The sequence below is a fragment of the Akebia trifoliata genome, chromosome 3 (assembly GCF_017979445.1).
Source record: "Akebia trifoliata isolate Shusen 1 chromosome 3, ASM1797944v1, whole genome shotgun sequence".
NCBI lineage: Eukaryota > Viridiplantae > Streptophyta > Magnoliopsida > Ranunculales > Lardizabalaceae > Akebia > Akebia trifoliata.
This window is the reverse complement of record NC_141377.1, coordinates 33,877,189-33,901,370: the sequence shown is the minus strand read 5'-3', so window position 1 is coordinate 33,901,370 and position 24,182 is coordinate 33,877,189. Positions and strand designations below refer to the sequence as shown.

At 33.7% G+C, this 24,182-nt stretch overlaps 3 protein-coding genes across 6 annotated transcripts; all 3 read left to right on the top strand.

Annotated features, from left to right (window-relative positions):
- The first annotated feature begins 176 nt into the window (after nt 1–176).
- LOC147406503 (protein-S-isoprenylcysteine O-methyltransferase B-like) lies at nt 177–15,362 on the top strand. Of its 2 annotated transcripts, XR_015176480.1 has the most exons (5): nt 177–439; nt 526–769; nt 13,805–13,933; nt 14,656–14,905; nt 14,965–15,362. XR_015176480.1 is itself a non-coding variant. In XM_086434576.1 (4 exons), the coding sequence occupies exons 1-4, from the start codon at nt 307–309 to the stop codon at nt 14,744–14,746; spliced, it is 597 nt and encodes a 198-aa protein (XP_086290702.1). In that variant the 5' UTR covers nt 177–306; the 3' UTR covers nt 14,747–15,362. The 2 variants fall into 2 exon arrangements, 1 of the variants encoding a protein (XP_086290702.1); XM_086434576.1 differs by having other exon boundaries at nt 14,656–15,362.
- LOC147406502 (uncharacterized) lies at nt 14,978–18,927 on the top strand. 3 transcript variants are annotated; one of them, XM_086434579.1, is made up of 5 exons: nt 14,978–15,109; nt 16,572–16,687; nt 16,924–16,983; nt 18,322–18,368; nt 18,477–18,927. In XM_086434579.1, exons 1-5 carry the CDS (start codon nt 15,094–15,096, stop codon nt 18,562–18,564), a joined length of 327 nt encoding a protein of 108 aa, XP_086290705.1. In that variant the 5' UTR covers nt 14,978–15,093; the 3' UTR covers nt 18,565–18,927. The 3 variants fall into 3 exon arrangements, with proteins under 3 accessions (XP_086290705.1, XP_086290706.1, XP_086290704.1); XM_086434580.1 differs by lacking the exon at nt 14,978–15,109 and having other exon boundaries at nt 16,432–16,687; nt 18,463–18,927; XM_086434578.1 differs by lacking the exon at nt 14,978–15,109 and having other exon boundaries at nt 16,463–16,687.
- Nucleotides 18,928–21,278: 2,351 nt separating this feature from the next.
- LOC147406501 (uncharacterized) lies at nt 21,279–23,924 on the top strand. The gene is made up of 3 exons (XM_086434574.1): nt 21,279–21,496; nt 21,911–21,988; nt 23,632–23,924. Exons 1-3 carry the CDS (start codon nt 21,302–21,304, stop codon nt 23,755–23,757), a joined length of 399 nt encoding a protein of 132 aa, XP_086290700.1. The 5' UTR covers nt 21,279–21,301; the 3' UTR covers nt 23,758–23,924.
- Nucleotides 23,925–24,182: the final 258 nt, after the last annotated feature.

The window sequence follows — 24,182 nt, the reverse complement described above, 5'->3', positions numbered from 1 at the left end:
TTTTCATTTAAATATAAATGAATAAAAATTTATAAACCGAATCATCAAATGGTTTATTTCGTCCGAGACGAGAAGCCGAACCGAATTTTAAAACCTCTCATCAGTCATCACTAGCGAGTCGACTCTTCCAGGATGAATCGGCCAAGCGAGTTTAAATAAGGATTTCTAACTTCGAGCGAAAATAATTGACCCAACTTTCTCTTTCCGTCAAAAGCCACCACTCTCATCACGGAGATCACTCCAAACCCTAGAATTTCACTCGACCGCATCATCACAGAGAAGATCGAATTGCTTCTACAGTCGAAAATGGCGGATATCTTCTTCAATTACACAGCTTGCAGACAGTTATCTCAGATGTTCTTCGCGATCGCTTTCTTTCACAGTTCCGAGTACGTTCTAGCGATCATCTTTCATGGCAGATTCAACGTAACCCTCAGCTGTATGTGTTCGATCACTCTCTCTCCCTCTCATTGAATCAAAACCATTGATTTTACTATTTTGATTGAATTTGAATCTATTTCGCAGCTCTTCTGATCAGCAAACAATATGTTCTCGCAATGGGGGTTTCATTTTTGGAGTATGTGGTTGAGATACTCTTGTTCCCTCAAATTAAGGAACAGTGGTGGATCAGTAATTTAGGGCTTGTTTTGGTGGTAATTGGGGAGATTATTCGGAAAACTGCTATTGTAACAGCTGGCCGTTCCTTCACACACATTATCAGGAATCGACGCGAAGATCATCACGAGTTGGTCACTCATGGAATCTATAGGTTTGTTCTCAATTGCTCTTACCAGAATTCCATTATATTGTAACTCTTGCAATTTTTTTTATTTAAATTTTCCCTTCAAAGGAGTGAGGGACCAATGTTTTTTAGAATAGCGTTGATGATTGGACCGAAAAAATTTCAAATTGGTTAGACCTTGATTCAAAGTGGTTGGACTGATTTACATTTTTTAAGAATTTATAAAGTATAATTTGATTTTTCCTAAAATTATCTTCTTCTTTTTTTCATAATTAAAAAAAAAAAACATTTATTACGAAGGTTCAACTATTAAAGAATTTTCCCATAATAGCAAAATTGGAGCCATTTCAATTTTTTTTTTTCATTTTTAAAATAGTTCTCAAAGAACTGGTTGTGGATTCAACTGGTCCATGCCTTGGGGCACGAAGAGTGAGCCTTCCATGCATAGAATTTTTAAATAAATAATAAAACATACACACAAAAAATGGGTAGCTACCAAATAGTATTGAATTTCAAGTTTCAAATCCACATAATCGAATTTTAAGTTTTAGTCTCTCTTCCATTAACAATATAAAATTTATTATCTATATTTCAACAAAAAAAGAAATATTTTATGTTAAAAAATTTGAAAGTTTCTATTATAAATAGTTTCCTAATGTTTATTGCAAAATTTAATTATATATTGTTTTTTCAATACCTTTCTCGGCATAATAGTAGATACTAAAAATGTTATTTGTAAATCAAATTAGTTCGACAACTTATTTAGTATCAATGTACTAAAAATCGACATATTTTGAATATATCAGTTTCGACAGGCACCAAAATGAAATTTTGATGAACAATCGATTTTGACTAAAACATTTAAAAAAAAAGGAAATGATGTAATTTTTTAGATTTCACATTTTAAAAAAATTGGAAAAAAGACGAGAAACCTCTCTCATTCGAATTATCTTGATGGCCTTAGAGATCGATTTAAAGCTGAAAAAAGAGAGTATGAAAAGAGAATATACTCTCTTTGAACTAAAGCTAGAAAAAGATTTTAAAAAAAAATTAACAGAGAATATATTCTCTAAATTTCTGTTGATTTGACCATTTGATAAAGGAAAAAAAATACCTTAATTGTTTCTTCATTGAATCTAATTTGCAATAACATAGAAGATAAAACCGTTTTTTATTCTAATTTTATAGACAAAGATAAAGAGATGAGTCATCTTCTTCGTATTATTCACTTTCTTCTGAAAATTGAATGCTAAAGGATTCTTGAAACTTGAAGAAAACCTAGGTTGTTGGAGGGAGTCTTGAAACCAAACAAAAAATAAAAACTAGACAAAAATAAGCTAAATACAATTTGTTGTCTTAACATTTGATTGTAATGTGTATATAGGTTACTAAAAAATAATCAAATGTCAAAATTTGAATTGATCTTTAAGTCAAAGGATGCTTGACAAATTTTTTTGGTAAGTGTAAAAGTTTCATTAAAGAGGAAAATTAGAACAAAATAAAAAAGATAGGAGGCTGAGGTAGTCCCCAAACAAACAAGAAAAAAAAGAAAACTAAAACAATAATGAAAAACAAATCGGAGCTACATGTCACATAAATACTCCCATTTGAAAACAAAATCCTAAAAGGTAAGTCCCTCGAAATCTCTATTGAACTTGGACCAAAAGTATAGGACCCAAATCTCCAAGAACACAGTTAATGATGAGCTCTCCTTACTCCGGAAGACCCTATTATTCCTTTCCTTCCAAAGACCCCAAGCCATGATGAAAGGAAGGATCGCCTAAAGGTGTCATCTTCTAAGAGAAAAGGTATTGAAGGCCCACGCTTCCAAGAGGGAGGAGAAAGAATATGGTAAAACCTAATCCAATTGGAATCAGGACAAGGACATCCAAATATTTTGAAAAACCGGACAATGGATTAAGATATGATTCACTGATTCCCTATTGCTCCAGTACAAAGTACAAAAATTTGGAGTAATCTACCCCCAAGAGATTAAATTGTCCAAGGTAAGGATTCTTTCTAATGAAGCAAGCCACACAAAAAAGGATATCTTGGATGGGACAAGATTAGACCAAATAATGGAAGCTGAGAAAGGTCCAAAAAAGGATGTCGTTGAAATCCAATACCACGACCTTCTATTTTCATCATTTTCATGAAATTGTAATTATTTACATATATGTTGAAATATACTCACAATATTTTCACTTTCAAGCTGACTGAAATTGAAATTTAATACCTTGCTTAGTATATATTACTACTTGAGTTTGCTCGTGCCTACGACACAAACATCCTCTTTGAGGTTAAGACTTAGGGGGGTAAAAGAGGAAATAAAATAAAGTTTTGAAAAGGAAGAGAACAAAAAAAACAATATATATAGTTGAAGGGGTAGTATTGAAAAGTAGTGTAGAAGAGGAAAGGCAATAAAGTTGGGGGTATTCTTGGAAAGAGTGAAGGAGAAAAGGCAATAAAGTTTTCCTAGAGATATGTTCTTTATGAGGGATAAAGATTGAGGCAAATGGGACAACTGTCCCGTTTTATTATATAGATTTTATATTCGAATTTATTTTTAAATGCTCTAATCATGTTGTGTGCCTACAATTGGTGGAATGAGTGCCCTTCCATAGGAAATTCAGGTTATGTGTTTAAGAATAAGCTTAGATACTTGAAAGAGAAGTTGAAAGCGTGGAATAAAGAGGTTTTGGGGAGAATCGATGTGAAAAAAAGGAAATCTTGAAAGAGATCGAAACCTTGGATGAAAATGAGGAAGAAGGGAAATTGAACACAGTAGAAAGAGGTAAAAGAATGGAGTTGAAACTAGAATTTCAAAGAGTGGCGCTTATGGAGGAAATCAAAGGTCGAATGGTTGAAAGAAGGGGATAATAACACCACATTTTTTCACAATGTTGCCAACTTCCACAGAAGTAATCAACTTATCAAATTGTCCATCAAGGACATCATGGTGGTTGGAGAAGAGGAAATTAAGGAAGGGGTGGTGGGCTATTACAAAGATCTTTACAAGGAAAAGGAATCCATATGACCTCGATCGGAAAATTTAGAGTTCAAGTCGTTAAATTAGGATGATAAGGGATGGTTGGAAAGACAAATTGGGGAGGAAGAGATTAGATCAATTCTTTTTTCGATTAATGGTGATAAGGTTCCTGGGCTGGATGGATTTATTATGGAATTCTTCAAACCATGTTGGGAAATCATCTCGAATGACTTCATTAAAGTCATCAAAAAGTTACAAGAGAAGAATTGTCTTGATTACAACCTTAACAACACCTTTGTGGCTTTGATCCCCAAGAAGTCGGAGCGGATAAACTAGGAGACTTCAAACCTATTAGCTTGGTGAGTTCAGTGTACAAAATTATCTTCAAGGTACTAGCTTCGAGATTGAAAGTGGTTCTTCCTAATCTTATCGATGAAGAGCAAGGGGCTTTCATTAAAGGAAGACAAATTATTGATGGAGTGTTGATGGCCAACGAATGTCTTGATTCAAGGATTAAGGACAAGAAAAAAGGGATAATTGGGAAAATAGACTTACAAAAATCTTATGATCATGTGAGTTGAGACTTTTTGGAATATATGATGGGATGGTTTTTGGAGCGAAGTGGGTTGGTTGGATCATGAAATGCGTTACAATAGTATCTTATTCGATTCTAGTCAATGGGAGTCCGGTTGGCTTCTTTAGGGGTTCGAGAGGGTTGAGGCAAGGGGACCCTTTATCTCCATTCTTGTTTCTTATAGTAGCATAGGCCTTGGGTAGATTGTTTAGAAGAGCGGTCGATTTTGGAAAGCTATCAAGGTTTAGGCTGAACAATGACGGTTCTCTGATTTTCCACTTACAATTTGCGGATGATAATTGGTGTTTTTGGACCATTTGAGGGATCAGGTGAGAGTGTTGCGTGTCTTATTGTGTTGTTTTGAGGCTATTTCAAGATTACATATAAATTTGCAAAAGAGTAAACTTTTTGGGGTTGGAGATGTGAATAATATTCATTTGATGGCCGCAACTTTGGGTTGTGGGCATGATACTTTACCCACATTTTATTCGGGTTTACCATTGGGAGTTTCGTACAATAGTAATAGAATTCGGGAAGGTGTGATTTAAAGATTGGAAAAAAGGTTGAGCACGTGGAAGGCCAAATATTTATCAAAAGGAGGGAAAGTAATTTTAATCAAAAGCACTTTGACAAGTATCCCAATATACTTCCTCTCCCTGTTCTCGCTTCCTAAGTTAGTAGAAATCAGATTATAAGGGCTTATGAGAAATTTTTTGTGGAATGATAAGAATGATAAGAGGAAGTAACACCTAGTAAGATGGAAGTTGATTTGCATGCCCAAGAAAATGGGGGGCTGAGGATTAGGGGTCTTAGACGGGTTAATAGAGTGTTTTTAGGAAAATAGATTTGGAGGTTCGGCGAGGAGGGGTAGTCTGTGGAGGAGGGTCATTATGGCTAACTATGGGGTGAAAATGTTAGGTTGGTATAGTGGTGAGGCTAAAGGCTCGTATGGGTGCAATGTGTGAAAGGGGATTCTTAAGGTGAACGAGGACTTTGAGATAAGGATTAGATTCAGAGTGGGCATGGGGGACAAAATCAGATTCTGGGAAGATATTTGGTGTGACTCGTCTCTGGCAACTCAATTTCCATCATTGTACACCTGTTCTCTGAAGAAGAACTATTCGATTCAATAGTGTTTGATTCGCAACAACTTCACTTCTACTTGGGATTTGGAGTTCAGGAGAAACTTTAATGATTGGGAGCTAATAGAGATGACATATTTCCTTGATCTCTTGTATTCTTTTCATCTTAATAAAAGCGATCAGGATAGGTGGGAATGGACAAGAGCGAAGGATCTGAGATTCTTTGTCCACTCTTTTTACAAATGGCCAATCCCTTTCGCTGAGCAATCATTCTCGGAGCCCATCACTTGGTTCAAGTTAGTTCCTTTTAAAATCTTTTTTTTTGTTTGGTTGGCTTGCTTAGGGAGGATTCTTACGATGGACAATTTGATTGCACGGGGTTGGATCACTCCTAACTACTGTCCCATTTGTTTGAGGGATGGGGAATCGGTTGACCATATTTTAATTCACTGCTCTTTTTCTCACAATATTTGGTCCCTTTTCTTTGGGCTTTTTTGTATTAACTGGGTCTTACCTCGGAAGTTCTTCTTGTTGTTAGTTGAATGGGCTAATTATGTTTTCTCCTCTAGAAAAAGATATCTTTGGGCTATGCTTCCCTCCGCTATTGCTTGGGAGTTATGGAACGAGAGAAATAACAGGGTGTTCAAAAGTAAGGCGGGAAGCTCTCATGACGCTTTCTTGGAGATCTTGGGTTTTCTGTATCTTTGGTCAAATCTGAACATAGAGTTTGCAGGAACTACTTTTGATGACTTTGTTTTTAGATGTAATTCCTTGTGTAATCATTGATGTTTTGGACTTTTTTCATTCGTTCTTGCTTTTGTTTGAGGGGTTACCTCAACTTTCTCTTCTTGTATTTTGTTCCTCTCCTTTCTTCAATATATTTTATACTTATAAAAAACAAACAAAGAAGTCGAAGAAGAGAATAATTAAGAAAAAGAAGACGAAGAAGAGAACGGAAGAAACTTTTATATAATTTAAAAATAGGAAATTAACAAAAAATTAGGTGAGGTATATGCCTCGGCCAAAAGGCATATATGCCTTTTGGGAGTCTCTTGGTCTAGGCAATAGGATAAGATTGGGGTGGACATTTGCTTCAAGCATTCCTCCATACAAAATGATTTTTCACTCCTTCCTACTATAATTTTTTTATTTTTTATTTTTAAGGTTTTTCTTATCAAGGATCAATTTTTTGGGTTCGTATGATAACATTATGTGGACTTTGTGTTGAATAAGACATGTTAGTGACTAGTGCACAACAAATATTGTTATACTTCTTAGTTAGATTGAGATGGAATATGTTGTCGATGATGAAGCCGATAAGAGGGTTTGAAAATCAGATTTGAAGGCAAGTTATCTGTTCAGTCCTATTCATTGATGATTCTCTTGGAAGCTTTTATTTTTTCTTTTCTTCCATTGTTTGGGCTATCCTATTCCTACTAAGGTGGCATGCCTTGTATAAATGATGATTGACAACAATTTCTTTATTGTAGACTAGTTGAGTGGCAAGACAAAGATTATCCTCAACCAAGGTATTAAATTTCGATTTCGGTCAGCCTAGAAATGGAAATATTCCGTGGAACATTTCAATATGTGTGGAATAATTACAATTTCATGGAAATGATGGAAATAGAAGGTGGTGGTGTTGGATTTCCAATATCATAATCCATGTGGGTCCAATGACCCTTGGTAAGATTTGAAACCTTACTTAGTTAGGGTATTCATTTTTTTAATATATGAAACAAAAAATCAAGGTCATGGAATTATGGTTAGTTTTAATTTTTAAAGGTAAGGGTATCTCAAGTAAATACAAAAATATAGAGGGTTGCAACAATTCTTTAATATAAATCTTCATTAAAATGAAATATATGGCATATTTTAATTGGTTGGGTAGCATTACATCTTCATTATATCACAACAAATTGCAATTTTTAATTGCTTCACAACACATCACTCACTCCAAAGGATAGACAAGTGTTAAGTAATTAAAATAATATGATGTTTTCTCACATAATTTTGCCAAGTGTCCTTTGACTTAAAGATCAAGTCAAATTTTGACATGATTATTTTTTAGTAATGTATATACACATTATAATCAAATGTTAAGACAACAAATTATATTTAGCTTATCTTTGTCAAGTCTTTATTCTTCGTTTGGTTTCAAGACTCCCTCCAACAACCCACATTTTCTTCAACTTTCAAAAACCCTTTTGACATTCAATTTTCAGAAGGTGAAAAAGACGATTCGTTTCTCTCTAGAATCAGAATAAAAAAAAGGGTTTTATCTTCTATGTTCTAGCAACTAGAAGGTCCTTATAGATTCAATAAAGAAACAATAAAAAGTATTTTTTTCCTTTATCAGATTGTCAGATCAACAAAGCTTCAGAGAATGTATTCTCTCTATTAGTTTTTTATTTTATTTTATCCTTTTTCAGTTTTAGCTCAAAGAGAATATATTCTCTTTTCGTACTTTTTATTTATTTTTTATTTTTTTAGCTTTAAGTCAACCCCTAATGTCCATCAAAATAATTCGAAAAAGAGATTTATTGTCTTTTTTTTTATTTATATATAAATGTGCAATCGAAATATTTCTATGAAATAGTTATATGATTTCATTGTTTTTTAAATGTTTCGGTCAAGATCTCGTTCATTGAAATTTTGTCGAATTAAATAGTGATTTCCACCGAAACATGTACAAATCGACAGTGTAAACCATGTTTCGTTTCGGTGTCTATTGAAACCAAAATATTCGAAATTTGTCGATTTTTAGTACCATGTTTTTTGTGTTGGTGAAAGTGGTAGTTTGTTGATCACCTTTCTTCTGGTCATGAGGTGTGTGAATTATTCTTTTCCCAAATGTGTTGTCAAGTACTTATGGGTGGTTTGTGGAGGCCTTTAGGGCCTTTAGCACTATGAATCACATTCAATAGAGAATGTGCCCCTTCGCAATAATTTGTGTTATGTGAACAACTTCAATTTCGAGAACAAGGATGGGGATCTTTCATCCTTCATTTTGGAGACTAAAGCTATGTTTTTCAATTGGTTATCAATCAGTATTTATGTGTTGAAGATTCTAGATGTTGAGACATTTTATGTGTTTTTTCTAGACAAGTTTATAATTCCCTATGGGAACATCATTATGGACTGTTGTTCAATGTGAAATCTCATTAAAAAATAGTAACTTATCTTCTAATCCATTGTGAGCTAGTTTTAATTATCTGATTCATTTATGTAATCCCTTGATATCTATTGGACTCTCCCCTAATCAATAGTTAAGTAATTCCAAAGCTGGCAATATGTTACGATCCTTAGTTTAAGACTTAGACTTTCCACTACATTGACACCTAGGTATTTTTGGAGCATTGGTTTGGGTCTTAACATTTGGTATTAGAACCAATCCCACATCCAAGGTTCGAGTCATGCAGAGGTGATTATGGAAAAAGAAAAACTTCTCTATAGTATGAGAAATGGAAATGGTTCTGAAAAAGGAGGGAGTGAGGAGGAGAGGGGGGGGGGGTGCTTGTAGCATGGGATATGAAACGAGTCTGCCATAGTTGGCCACGGTGATTAGTCTGGGAAGGTGCGACTTATGGACAAAGAGAAAGAGGTATCTGGTACTTGGAGAGAACCCAAGGGTCTGGGGGGCTTGTCAATAAGGGGGCCAATGAGGGCGTCGATCTTGAAGCGTGGGGGAATGTTACGATTCTTAGGTTAAGACTAAAACTTGCCACTCCATTGATTCTTAGGTATTTTTGGAGCATTGATTTTGGTCTTAACACAATCACTGGCCTTTACTTCGAGTAAGGATTTTGTGGAGATGATAGTGCTTGTGATTTGTTGGTGACTCTGTAACGAGAAGAAATGAAAGTCTTCAAAAGAAAGGAGTATCAAGTACAATAACTCATTATTAGCTTAAGTAGGACAAAAGCTCTTGTATTTTCATGGTTCAAATTTTTACAGAATTTGAAGGTTTATTTTTAGAGAATTTTGTTTTATGGTGGGATCTCCGACCTCATGGAGGAAGATGAACTCATTTTATTGTTTATCTAGCATGTTTTCTTTATTTATAGGCAAGGGCATTTATCTTCTGAGGTTGGTCTACTCATCAATCTATCACTTATATTTCTTTTCTCTTGGAATGAATTAATTTTTACTTACATAAAAAAAAAAAATACTGTATATGGGCTTCACCAAATAGAGCCTGGCTTTGTTGCACATCATATCTAACGAGGGTTCTCCATTCCTGTGGGCATTTTTTTTCCTTTTAATGCAATAAACATGATGTAGCGGAAGCATGTGAATCAATAGATTCAAAATGAATTTAGAGATTGTGTTCAATAGAACACACAATCAATTTAAATCAATAGATTCAATTGATAAACAAACAATAGTTTGAAGAAGATAAAGTAAAGTACTAAAAAGTAATTAAGAGAGAAAAGATAATTGAATTTCGTTTTTGAAGCTCTTAATATGGATAACTTCATCATAATAATTTAGAAATTTTCTAAAATACTAAAAAGTAACTTTCTAATTTATCTATAATAGCAATTTTCTAAACCTATTATAACTCAATTTGAACACTTCTAATCGCTTCTAATTATAGCCTAAAGAATAAAAATGAATTTAGATAAAAATAGAAACCTAAAAAAGGTAGAGGCTAAACAAATTAGGAACTTCCTACTAGAATTAGAAAATAGAAATCCTACCAGAACTAGAAAATAGAAACAAATAGAAATAGAATTAGGAAACTACTTAAGATTGTCTATTTAATTAGATGTCCTACATTAGGCCCCATTCCTTTGTAAAAAACTCGTCATCGAGTTGTTCTTGAAGGACTTTTTTTTCCTTGTTTTCCATTCATTTCTCGCTCTAATCCACTTCTAGTGATATCCTTTATTCAGACTTAGTTTAGAGAATATAATTTACCATGGTATATCATTAGGCAAATTCATCATATAAACATTATCGTTTATCTTCTTCAAGATACGAAGGGATCCAATTTTCTTCAACTTGGTCTTGTTGTAAGTTTTGGCGGGGAAACAATCTTTACTAACATAAACCATGACCAAGTCTCATTCATATCTCTTGAATCTTCTATACTCATCGTCATCGGCTTTGTATTTGTCAGTAAAAGCTTCATGGTTCTTTTTCTCTTGTTCCCTCAATATGTCATGTTCTTTCAGACTCATTCTATAGTCGGGCAAATTTGTAAGATTTGTGCTGGGAACAAAATCGATGTGGTGTTGTATATTTCTCATGGGAGACGATGAATCCAATAATTCTGAAGGAAGAACACAAGAAAATTTCTTAAAGAGGGATGCACTTGATGAGAAACTTGAGTAAGAGGGCCTTGATTGGAAGGTTGCACTACCATCAGGAACACTTGGCTTGTTTCCTTTAATTCCTCATTGATGTTAGTAGAAATAAAGCATGCTCTCTCCTCCTTGGCTGGTTGGGCAGCCTTAGGCTTTGCATGGGAAGGGTGTAGTATCACTTTGACACCCTTATGCATGAATGAATAGGTGTTGGTTTTGCCTCTGTAAGTCACATCATTATCATGAAGGTAAGGCATTCCTAAGATGATGTGACTTGCTCTCATTGAGACGATGTCACAAATAACATCATCCTTATATTGTCCAATGCTAAAAGAAAATGAGCATTGTGTAATCACACTTTTCTTGCTAAAAATAAGGTCTAGGGTGTTGCGTAGTAAGGAGCTTGATGCATCGACCATGTGACTTAAAATTATATTTTTTCGAACTTCCACTATCTATAATCAATTGGCACAACTTGCCTTGCACCTTATGTGTAGTCTGAAAAAGACTGTTGAATTGAAGGATCAACATGTTGTACTGGCTATAATTTGCAAATAATACAACTGAGATGTTCACCTTCTTCAAACTTCTCGAATTGGACTTCCAATTTAGTTTTAGTGATGAATTCTCTTTCACCAACTATGAATGTGGATACCACTTGATGTAGTCGAAGCGTGTGAATCAATAGATTCAAAAGGAATTAAGAGATTGTGTTCAATGTAACACACAAAATCAATTTAAATCAATAGATTCAATTGATAAATAAGTTATAGCTTTAAGAATATAAAGTAAAGAATTAAAAACTAATTAAGAGAGAAAAGATAATTGAATTGATATGTTTTTGGAATTGATTGAATTTCGTTTTTGAAACTCCTTATATAGATAACTTCATCATAATAATTTAGAAATCTTCTAAAATACTAAAAACTAACCTTCTAATCTATCTATAATATAATGACCAATCTTGAAGGAGTTCACTGGAATGTCACAAAAGAATATAGGATGGAGTGGACTTGCACCAAAAGAACAAACTTCACTGTAAATTCATTGGCATAGGAACTCATGGTGCTTAACAATCTTTCTAATCAATTCCCTTCGTCAATTATTTGGGGGTTCAAAAGATCTCTCGAAGGTTCGTTTCTTCATTTGGTTAGCTACTTCAAATAAACTACCCACGCTTGATCTTCTTATCTCTCGGGGTTTTGTGACACCTAATTGCTATGATTTTTGTTTAGCTAGTGGTGAATCTGTTGATCACATCTTACTTCATTGTGAGGTATCTTTCGCCATTTGGAGGCACTTCTTTGGTCTTTTTAGGATTTCTTGGGTTCTTTTGAATACTAATTTCTATCTTTTTTAGAGTTGGGATTAAACTTGTTTCTCGAGGAAATTGAACATGGAGATTTCTTCCTTTTGCTATTTGTTGGGCAATTTCGTTGGAAAGGAACGGGAGAATTTTTAGAGGAGTGGCTTCTAATTTCAATGAGATTACCCTCAACATTTTGGGGTTATTTTATTGGTGTAAGTTATACCCTGACTTTAAAGGGGTCTTCTATGAAGACTTTGTCTTTAGGTGGGAAGCTTTGTTGGATTGTTAAGAGTTTTGGGGCTATTCACCTCAACCACCTTGTATGTCTTTCTTGTATTCTTTCCATGTATTAATGAATTAATACTTTTTTTTTTTTTTTTACTTTTCAAAAAAAAATAAAATTATAACACAATTTAAACTCTTCTAATTATAGCCTAAAGAATAAAAACAAGTTTAGATAAAAATAGAAACATAAAACAAACTAGAAACTTCCTATTAGAATTAGGAAAATAGAAATCCTACTAGAACTAGAAAATAGAAACAAATAGAAATAGAATTAGGAAACTACTTGGGACTCTCTAAGTATAAAGGTAGATGTCCTATGTCAAAACCTAACTAAATGAAACAAGGTGAAAGGGATATATACATGCTTGTATGAATTGGAGAAAAGAAATCATTAAATGAAGTATCTACATGGGGATTAATCTAACTACCCAAAAAATGGTGAAAAGGATTTCTACATGGAGTTATGGTTAGGTAGATAGTTTATTTTTGTAAGCCATTAAATGAAGACTACATACAGCTAGGGGTGCAACTTAATTCGATTCAAACCGAGAACCGAACGAATCCGTGAATTTTGGATTGGGTTGGTTCAGTTTTAATTAAGGGCGGTTCGGTTTCGGGTTAAAAAAATAAGAACCGATGAATTTGGTTTGGTTTTCGATTCAAGATTTGTACATAACTGAACCAAACCGAAAATTGAACCAAGTTAATATTTATAAAAATAAAACGTAATTTTTTTTAAAAATCTAACCCTTGTTTCATCTCGTCTCTCTCTCTCGTCTCCACGGCTACTCCACCGGTCGGCTAGTCTAACTCTCGTCTCTGCAAGCTGCGCCACCAGCTCACCACTCATCTCTCTCTCTCTCTCTTTGCGGTTGCACCACCAGCTCATCTCTCTCTCATCTCTATGACTGTGCCACCGGCTCATCTCTTTCTCTGTGGCTGCGACCTCTATCTGCGATCTGTGACCTCCGGCTGCAACCTGCGATCTGCGGCTACGACCGACTGGTTCATATTTCTCTCTCTCTTTCTTGCAAAACAAACTAACAGATGAGGGAATTTCTGCTCTTTGCAACCCATGGAACCGAACCGAACCAAACCGAATTAAGGTCGGTTTGGATTGGTTCGGTTCTAGACCAATTTGGTTCGGTTTTGGATCTCATAGAATGGAACCGATCTTGGTCGGTTCGGTTCTGATTTTGCTCTAAACCGAACCAACCCGAACCAAGTTGCACCCCTACATACAGCGACTTAGGAATTTAGGGAAACTGATCCTTGAAAGACCATAGTCGTAGTAACGTTCATGGATTTAGTGCGAGGATAGTGAAAAAATGATACTGCGTCTACTCTGTTTTTTTTTCTTTCTTATTAATCTTTTGGCCTAAAAGAATTGTTTGTTGATTTCGCTTCCTTATGAAAGTCTATTGCACTATTATTGCTTTCTTGATTGGAAAATATTGTTCTCTTTGTTTGCTATGAATGCATATTAACTTGACATGTCATGTTCTCCACAGATTTATCCGTCATCCTGGGTATTGTGGCTTTTTCATATGGTCAACCGGTATACAGATAATGCTCTGCAATCCCTTTTGCACGGTTGCTTTTATGCTGGTTGTTTGGCGCTTTTTTTCTACACGGATACCGTATCCTTTTGTTGATCTATATAGAAAGAAAAAAAAGCTACATAATTCCGCTTGGAAGTCCTCGACATGTCCACTGTAGCTCATGGTTTTAGATCTAATGGCATCCTAACAATCCTAGATCATATCTTTTTATGTTATATATATCAAATAATATCCTAATATGAATTGAAGGTGCCTCCTCGCTGAGGTGGTAAAGTCTCTATGTGCTGATACGACAGACCCTAGGATCAAAAACCCTGCTTTTGTACTTAAAAGCTATTAGAAGAAAACATATCCTTATATGGTATTTGGACAGTTGTACTCATACTTATCAGAAAGAAAAAAAAAAAAAAAAAAGGTCATTGACATTTCCCCATATAACGTTCATTTTCCCGCTAGTTAGGACCTTTAGTCATTCTTAATATTATATTATTATTAACTTTGGTTTATCATTTGTTTCAAAGTACATGGTATACCAAATTTAATTGTACAATAAAAAAAATTACAATTTACCATTCTTATGTTTAAAATCTTGTCTTGAGGCAATATTTCGATTGGGAGAAAAGCTGAGTTTCAACTGAAACATTCAATGTTTTGTTCCGGTCTTTATAGGTCAGCTCAATTATTGGCGGGTGTTGATCCTACTACCTTAAAACTATAGCTTATCAGCACCATTGTTTGTTTGTATTGAATACATTGTAAAAGACCTGACATTTTGAGTTTCCTCATCTTTAAGAGAACAGATATGAGGAGTATTACTTGAGGCAGTTTTTTGGGTCACAGTACGAGGAATATGCACGGCGGCTTCCATCAGGCGTGCCATTTGTAAAGTGAATACTCTCGAAACTTGTAAGCCTTGGCCTCATTTTTCCTTGGCCTTCTCACTTGTTCTCGAGACCTCAATATTATTTCTATTAAGAGATATCGCGTGACAATCTTGATCGGGAGACCAAACAGATAAAAGGGCATCCGCGAGTATGTTCATCCTAGAAGGTAATGCTCAAAATGAGGTCCTGTATTAAAAAAACCGACCTCTAATTTAACTACAACAGCTTGTTGGACCAGCTTTGCAGCTGCCACTGAAGAGGTGTTGGTGTTGGTCTGGATTTCCATTGCATGGCTGGAATCTGTGTACCATGAGATAGGAGGCTTGCATCAGAAATTGTTTTTTATGATACAACATGTTCGATGATCAAGGTATCTATTTATTTTTTAAACTGAAATTTATAGCATTTTAGGGGATTATAACTGCATCCTCCTTTGGGTCCAGACCATTAGATGGTTTATGGGATTACTGTGATAAGGTGATCGAGAAAGATTCATCACCGTCTACTCTTCAAACGATTTGATTTATGATTCAATTGCTTCAATAGTGTTAATATTGAAGCTTGAAAGTTGATTGCTTACTCTACATAATGTTTCACAAAGTTACATATATTTTCAATCTGAACTGCACGTCTCCTACACACAGCACCTTGGATTGATCACAGAATAAGGCATCTCTAGTAATTTGGTGATCATATTATATGATCTGCAATTCAAACAATGGGCATTTCTTGGGAAAAACACTTGGAGATTGTGTGTAACAACGCTGTTATTCACAGTGTACAATATATGTAGCGTCTTGGGTAGAAGTAGAAGCTGTCTGGGCCAGCTTCCAGTTCATGAAAAATAAAATGATTTACCTAGGTCCATAATTGTTATTTTCTTCTTTTTGCAAATTCATCAAGAAAGGAGCAGACTTCTAGCACATGCAATGCTAACTATTCCACTATAATTAATGATAAATGGCAAAACATACGCGATCTGTACATGGCTGATGTGGCAAGGGCATAAAATCATAGATCTTTTTCTTTGGGATACACAAGGAAAAAGATCAACGGTTCTGTGCTTTTGCCATGTTAGCTGCATACAGACCACATTTGCCACATCAATTTATCACGAGTCATAATTAAAATTGGATTAATATGACAACTGACTCAGTTTTTTTTATTTATTTTTAGTATGCCTGACCTGGCAGTTCACAGAACCATAAATCTTTTTACTTGTGTATCCAGCAGCAAAGGATCTATGATTTTGAGAAGGGAACGTGCAAAAACGGGAGTCAGATCATCATAACGCTTAAAATTATATTATAGTGAGATAAATATGAATATTGTTAGATTGAAAAATTATATTATAATTATATCCATATTAAATAAATGTCTTTAGTTGTAAAAGTACATATGGATACTTATTAAAGTTTTCAAAATAATCTATTTATATTAATAAAATAATTTTATCCCATAAAATTTGTTGACAAATAACAAGCAAGAACGCATGGTTGATGAGTCTTTACCCCTACTTGCCTAAATTGACGATCATGACATGTAACAATTATAAATAAAATAAATTTAACAATACTAAAAAAAAATTTTATTGAGGAATAAAAATATAACTAAAACGTGATATGTGAGCGTGTGTGTGTGTGTGTGTGAGAGAGAGAGAGAGGAGAGAGAGAGAGAGAGGGCCCATCAAAGCAAATATGTGGATGTCACGTTTACCTTATCATCCACCTATTGGCAATATTGATATTAAAAAGCTTCTTAAATAAAATTCATCCAGTTTATTAGAGTCATGGCTCAGCTCTCTCTCACTCCCACTTTGATGACTGCTTCAGCATTGGGATTCAATTCTCATCCACCATCTCCATCTGAATTCCAATTCCTATCACCAAGAGGCAAGGCCATCATCACAAGTTTTGCGTCAAAATCGGGCGGATTTCCATTCAAACCAGTATGTATGCTTGTTCAAATTCTTATGAAATCCATCCAATCATGAAAAGTACAATTTGAGATTTTTTTTTTAATCACACATAATTAGCTTAAAAAGGAAACATTTTATCTCATATATAAGTTAAAAGAGACATTTTTCAAAGTAAATTGCTTTAAAATTTGAACAATTGTAGGATTTTACTTCTTTTATACAAAGATGTTATAGCTTTTAAATTCATATTATGGTATATAATACAGGCTGCAAAGGGGTGCCAAACTTGTCGTGGCCAAGGTGCAATAGAGTGCTCCGGATGCAAGGTATTTGCAAATCCAAAACGACAACTGTGATTTGGGAACTAGTTTTTTGTTTTTTAATATTTTTTCTTCAAAATAAGGGTTGAGGTGACTCTCATGGAAAAACACATTATCCTAATTGTTAAATTGTAAAATCCAATGTTCAGGATTTATAAGTATGCATATCCTAATAATACCCTATAAACTATATATATATATATATATATATATATATGATAAACTTGACTATTCGAATTGGTCAACAACTCGAGATCATATGATGATTTTAACTTATGTAAAACTAATTGAATCGTGATAATCTGATACTCTTTTTTGTACGCTTTCTGACACGGCAATTCACAGAATCATAAATCTTTGTCCTTATGTATCCCGAAGTAAAGGATCTACGATTCTATGAAGGGAACGTACAAAAAAGAGAGCCAGATTATCACAACTCAAACTAATTTTGTGAAGAGTCGTGATTTTCTGATTCAAAAAATTTCACTTAGTTTGTACTTGCCCAGCAGGCATGGGCACAAAATCATAGATATTTTTCTTCGGGATATGCAAGGAAATGATCAACGATATTGTGCCCTTGCCCCGTCTGCCGAGTACAAACCAAGTGAAAATCTCCGAGTTAGGAAAATCATTAGTTTTTGTGAATTACATGCAGGTATTTTATGTTAGAATGGATGTACCTTACTTTATTTCTTACATAGGTTAAAATGTATTACACTATTTCATTTATTTTATTTTATTTTTGTAAAAGTTATATTTTAATGAGAATTGTATTGATTAGAAAAGAATAATAAAAAACTGACTCAAAAAAAGATACTCATGTGACGTGGAATGTGCATAGATGATAGAACCATAGATTTTTTATTTTTTATTTATAAATTACTATTTTGTGAGTTGAATACAGTGAAATTCAAATTTCAGATAACTGTTCATTTTAATTCCCAAAACATTTACAACAATATCGCAGGTTTTTCAAGTGATGATCGCGCAAATTTAAAGTGACAATCTCGATGATATTTTTATTCCAAAGTGACAATCTCGCTAAAAGTGGCGGACCTGCGATATAGTCACTTGAAGCCTGTGAGATTGTTACTTCAACTTGCAAGATTGTCACTTGAAAAAACTAAGACCTCGCTATTCACGAATAGAGCATTAAAATGAAAAAAATTTGGAAAATTTCTCTTTCTTCTTTTTTCCCTTGTATTTCTTGAGGTAAAAAATCTATGGTTCTGTGCGCATACCACGTCAATTGAGTATGTTTTTTTTATAGCCAGTTAGTCACGACTCATTACAAAATTATCGTTGATCCATAATCTCAAACTTAACTTGATCACATTCATTTAGGGAACCGGAAAGAATAAGAAGAATGGAAACATCTTCGAGCGATGGAAGTAAGTGATTTTTCCTTGAATAGAAATTTTGTACCACTTACTTTGGAGCAAATTTTACATAAACATATATATTTTTGAATTAAACTGGATTTAGGGTGAATATTGTAGGTGTTTTGATTGCCAAGGATTTGGGTTAAGGAGTTGCCCCAGTTGTGGTAAGGGAGGACTTACACCAGAACAGAGAGGAGAAAGATAAGATAAGATTTTGGAGTCCAAGTATAATGTACAAAAAATTTACTAAGTGTTTTGTAATTTGTTTTGGAACATTTTCATGAATGATGAGGAAATACACATAAACGATATTTCAATTTGATAAAGGCTAATGATTTTCTGACTCGAGTATTTTCTCTTGGTCTACCGTGGTAAGGGCATAGAAGCATTGATCGGTTTCTTGTGTATCTTGAAGAATCCCGAAAAAATTGATCGACGGTTTTGTACCCTTGCCACATTAGACCAAGTGACAATACTCAAGTCAGAAAATCACGGCTCTTTGATGAAATAAGATTTTGGAGTCCAAGTATCATATACAATAAAAAAAAAATTAGTACTTCTTGGTTAATCATTCTTTTTAAAATTGATTATATTTTTAAAATTGATCTCATCATAATGGAGTTTCAATCATATAATTTTTCTAACAAAAACACTTTCCTTACAAAGTCTAACCCTACTCTATTTTTTATCAAGGATTAGTAGGAAACATTTTGACAATAGTGGTTTAACATTTTCATTATCATTACGATGAAGCTTATCCCCCATCGTCTCATTGGCTGACCTTGACCCCTGTTATTTTGGGGTCATATCTAGTATTCAGAGTTTGCCTCGATTTGGTATTGCTCTCGCGGCCCACACCGAAACAATGCTTTACCCCTAGATATCTAGTCAATTGCTGTGTCTGAACGCATTTCGGGGAGAACTAGCTAGCTCTGGGTTCGAGTGGCATTTCACCCCTAACCACAACTCATCCGCCGATTCTTCAACATCAGTCGGTTTAGACCTAACTGATACTAAATCTAAGCTTCTTGGGGACCTAATCCAATTACATTGCAAATTTAAAATACTATGTTGTGTTTGTGGATCATGATTTGAAAACTCGTTTCGACATCTCGTATCGCCTATGAATAAGATTGAGTTGTCTCAAACGAGTTTTCCGATACGTTTGAGATGTCTTGTTCAACAATGAGAAAAATGAATATGGGTTTTCAATCTTGTCCGATACATTGACCATTTTGTCCATCTCGTTGTTGGGCGATACATCTGGGTCTCGGATGAGTTTTGAATTCATGTTATGGATAATTGCACTCGTGTTACAATGGGAACTAGATTTCTTTGAAAAAAATAATTTAAAACTTAAGCGTATGTTGACAACTAGGTTCAATATAGGGATACAAAATTCCCAATGTGATGGAGGAGAGTTTGCCAACCCTAGTTTATCAATCATATATAGAGAGAGGGATGTGAGATTCATGACGAAATGTGCAAGGAAATGTCGCGTTAAAGCACTTCTAAACAGAATGGAATTGCGCAAGGAAAACAAGGACATAAATTTTGTAGGAGGTATTACTAAAATTCCCTTGAAAAAATAAAAAGACAACTGATAATGTCTTTACAACTTTTACTTATTACACCCCAATTAAAAATAAAGAAAATAATTAAGTAAAAGATGGGGTGCTAATGGAAGCTCTATCTTCTTTTTTCTTGATTTCTATTTTTTGGATTTAAGATTTTATATGAGACTAATCATAATTGTAAACTACTATTGAAATTTTTTAACCAAGTGTTATAATATTTTATAATGTTGAGATAATAATTTGAGCCAAATCCTTATAATGTTTGAATAATGTGTTTTACTCTTTAATTGGGAGTGATAAATAATTTAAGAATTTGGAGTGTAATAAATAAAAGTTGAGGTGCCAATAGTAGCTCTAAAACAAATCAAGGACAACACGTTACGGTATCTAAATATTATGCTCGAATCTCTTCATGGACGATTCCATCCCAAATTCCCAAAGGAACCGACTAGTTGCACACCACCCATTATCCATTGCACTCCATTTGGATGATTACACTAAAAAAATAACTAAAATAATATTGCACTTTTTTTTTATAATTATTTTCTTCTTTCTCAAAAATGTCCACAAAAATTATTGCAACACAAAAAAGATCCTACTAAAGAAAACTAGCAACATAAAACAAAAATGGTCATGCTTCTTTTTCTTCATTTTATATTTATAAAAAAAAAAATAGTATCTAAGATTCTTTTTTTTTTTACACATGTATTTGATTCATCCTATTAAGAAGAACAATTGTAAAGTAGTAAACATAAGCACAATAATTCTATAATATACAAGCAAAAGTAAATATATCTTCGTCGAAATTTAGGAAGATGAATAAATTTAAAACCTTAGAAGTTTATGCATTGAAGTGCAACATATAAATTAACAAAGGTTATAAAAAAAAAAAAAAAAGAGTCGTGATTTTCTAATGCCTCCTGACGTGGCATAGGTTAGAACCATAGATTTTTTTCCTTGGGATACACAACTGTACATCCCCATAAATATGTGCAATTGTGTATCACAAGAAAAATAATCTATAATTTAGCACATGTCATGTCAAGGGGCATGTGTTAGAGACCGCATGAGAAAATCATTATTCAATAAAAAATGAAGATTTTTTTAAAATTTCGTGTGCAACGAATTATTAATGATGTGCAACTAGTTGATCAGTTCCCAAAGCACAGTCTTCTAGTTCAAGGGGCACAATCATTTGTGTTTTTTTTTTTAAAGTACACAAAATCGTTATTTTATTATAAAGTAAAGGACAGAATTGTAAACTCACCTAAAGGATAAGGTAAATCCAACCAAGCTTACCCGCCTTTCACGTTTCCTCATCCATTATAAATAAAGAACCCAAAAAGAAATAACCGAAAAACAAAAATGATGAGAAATGGTGGTGGATTCCGTGGAATGGAGAGAGGGAGTTGTTTCTGGTCATCGACTCCTAAATCCGGGAGGTGTGTCAGATTTCCGACGAGATCTCTTTCGTTTTCCGACGAGTTCGCCGTTCTGGGTCTGACACCATTTGCCTCAAAGACCGACGTCAAACACGCCTACAAACGATTGGCTCTCAAGGTTTCTTCTTCCGTACCAAATTTTTTTTTTTTTAATTATGTGAGACGGTGTAGTTGTGGGTTGTGTAATAATGCGCCACGTGCACATTATTGTGGGCCCGGTACAGAAAATCAGTTTGATTGGTGATTGAAATTGAATGGATTTAAGCTTCATCAAAGATTCTTGAATCGACGGTTATAATCCCACGATGGATAAAAGTTCAAACCGATGGCAATGAATTATCTATCAAACTGACTTTGGGTGCCGTTTCGTTTGTACCTTTTTTTTAAATAGCTTCTACTTACACATCAGTTATTACTTATAACGCACCAAACTCATGTGTTGAAAGTAAAAGTTGGTGTGCCAGTAGAATCTTTATTTATTTATTTATTATTATTTTAATATTTTTTTTTGCATTTGTTGTAAATCTTATAGTATCATCCAGACGTGATTAAAGGAGATAACGTACACAAAAAGGAGGAGATTTTTAAAGAAATTAAATCTGCTTATGAGGTATAAAATTTCTTTTATTTATTTATCGATCTCTAAGGATTTTAGTGAATATTTGCATTTTGAAATAAAATAAATATTTATTGATTTTTTTTTTATATCATCTAAGACCTTGGTTAAGCAGTCTTGGATGTGAGACTAGCAGGAAATTATTAAAATACCCTTATTTTCAACTTCTTGTCAAAACCTTATTATATAATTCTAGATAAAATTTGATGTGATGGGGGTTCATAATTCTAAAAATATGCATAAAGTAAATGTTTAGTTGTAAATGGGGGGTATTTGTTGTTATTTAATAATACTTAATATTCTAGAGTTTACATTAAGGAAGAATATGTGATCAAGTTGAAGTAATAAAATTTTGATTGATTTAAGTTAAACTTTTTGGAGAAAAAATGTAAATGGTACTTTGTTTTGGGTTTGCCAGGCAAAAGACACCTAATTTTTTTTTTTTTTTTTGTTTGGTGGGAGATCTCTTGTTGAAACAACATGAGAGATAAGTTTCAACTCACCAACCTAACATGTTAGTGTCTAAATAATGTGGATTGAGGTGACAAGCAAAACCATTAACCCACCATAAAATTATTGAAGTAGTGTTGTCGAAGCTATGAAAAAACGAAACAATAAAGAGGATAAAAATCTTACAAAACACAAGGATTTATGTGATTCAACAGTGTGTCTACGTACATCCGTGGATCAGATCAAGAACAATTACTATTTTCTCTGTAGTTTTACAGTTTTAGAGATCTCTATTTATAAAACCAAGAGTTGCTCAAACGCGTCTATGCCTCAAAATATAGAAAACCCTTAAAAAATATTACATAATTGCCATAATTGCCTTTTTTTGTAACCCCGACAAGGGGTGCTTCCCCCCCTCCCTTGCACCCCCCGTAGCTCAGCGTACTGCAAACAGAATACAAGACATTTACACAGTAGAAGCCAACCACTAAAAGTGAAAAACATTTACCCGTCGATGGCTTGCTAATGTGGTTACTACCATAGTAACAAAATTCGTCGAATTTTTACGGAGATTTGGAAAAAAATTCATTCTACGAAGTACTTGTTAAAATAATCATTGATTAATTGGGTGAATGTGAAGATCAGTGATTTTTATTGTATGTCTCTGCTCAATTTTTTTTCCCCTAAAATTGACGATTAATTGAACTGACCTCCCTCTTAAAATTGCCAAATCCATTACTACTTTTGGACAAGAATTACTCTCTAAAAAAAAAGGGTCTGTTAGAAACATAAAAACAAAAAAATAATTAGGGACACGACATTGAATTAGCTATTTTCTTTTGTTGTTCCGCATAAAGAAATATCATCCCCATTTCTTTTGCTCATGTTTGAACTGATTTTATTTTAAAATGTACTAGAGAATAGAAAAATTGAATTACTTTTAGGGCTCAAAAACATGTAAGTGAGGTTGAGAAGGGAACATATTTTTAGATTCCTAGATAAATTAATCCAAATCTCTATTGATCCCTAAATGTACAACAAAGCCTCTCCTTTCTCCTTAAAGATGATAAATCGAAATATGAACACATTAACTTTTATTTTGATGATCAACATCTTTTTTTTTTATTTTTTGATGTAAGTTATTTTAAAGTCACTCATTTATTCTTTGTTTTTTTTGTAATGGTCAGAACTTAATGGATAAATTAGAAGTAGAAGAAGAATTGCGGGAATCGTACGGCTGTGATGAGCACGATGAATGGGATGAATGGATGGGATTTGAAGGAGGGATTCCTGTTATATATAATCCATCCTAGCTTTCTCTTTGTTAATATTGTTTTCTCTAATTTGCTTTTAATTACTATTAATAATTTTACAAACACTGTCTAAAATCTTGTAAAATGCTCCTTTGTAAATAGTGGGAAAAAAAATAAAGAAAATGAATACTATTAAAGAGAAGTGCAAATTTTATTTTTATTTTTAATTCTCTTTTTTAGTTGATTTTTTTTTATTTCTTTAATTTTTAGTTAATTTTCCTTATTATTTTAAGGAATGCACGTTCCTCTCTTCCTTTGTTTTCTTCTAGTCTGTTTGCGATAGGTCGAAACATACATACTTTTCGGAACACAAAATGACAGGCTCACAAGCCTCACTTGAAGATTTCATTGGCTGATTTTTAAAGAGGTTCCAATATCGTTGTTCATAAGTATCTTGGTTTAGTAATATTTGGTTGGAGATGTTA

Coding starts and splice junctions, on each gene's coding strand:
- LOC147406503 (XM_086434576.1), top strand. CDS start 307: ATGGCGGATATCTTCTTCAATTACACAGCTTGCAGACAGTTATCTCAG. Junction 440..525: donor ATTCAACGTAACCCTCAGCT/GTATGTGTTCGA, acceptor TCTATTTCGCAG/CTCTTCTGATCAGCAAACAA. Junction 13,934..14,655: donor TTTTTTTCTACACGGATACC/GTATCCTTTTGT, acceptor TTAAGAGAACAG/ATATGAGGAGTATTACTTGA.
- LOC147406502 (XM_086434578.1), top strand. CDS start 16,529: ATGGCTCAGCTCTCTCTCACTCCCACTTTGATGACTGCTTCAGCATTG. Junction 16,984..18,321: donor TAGAGTGCTCCGGATGCAAG/GTATTTGCAAAT, acceptor ACATTCATTTAG/GGAACCGGAAAGAATAAGAA. Junction 18,369..18,476: donor AACATCTTCGAGCGATGGAA/GTAAGTGATTTT, acceptor TGAATATTGTAG/GTGTTTTGATTGCCAAGGAT.
- LOC147406501 (XM_086434574.1), top strand. CDS start 21,302: ATGATGAGAAATGGTGGTGGATTCCGTGGAATGGAGAGAGGGAGTTGT. Junction 21,497..21,910: donor ACAAACGATTGGCTCTCAAG/GTTTCTTCTTCC, acceptor TAAATCTTATAG/TATCATCCAGACGTGATTAA. Junction 21,989..23,631: donor AAATTAAATCTGCTTATGAG/GTATAAAATTTC, acceptor TGTAATGGTCAG/AACTTAATGGATAAATTAGA.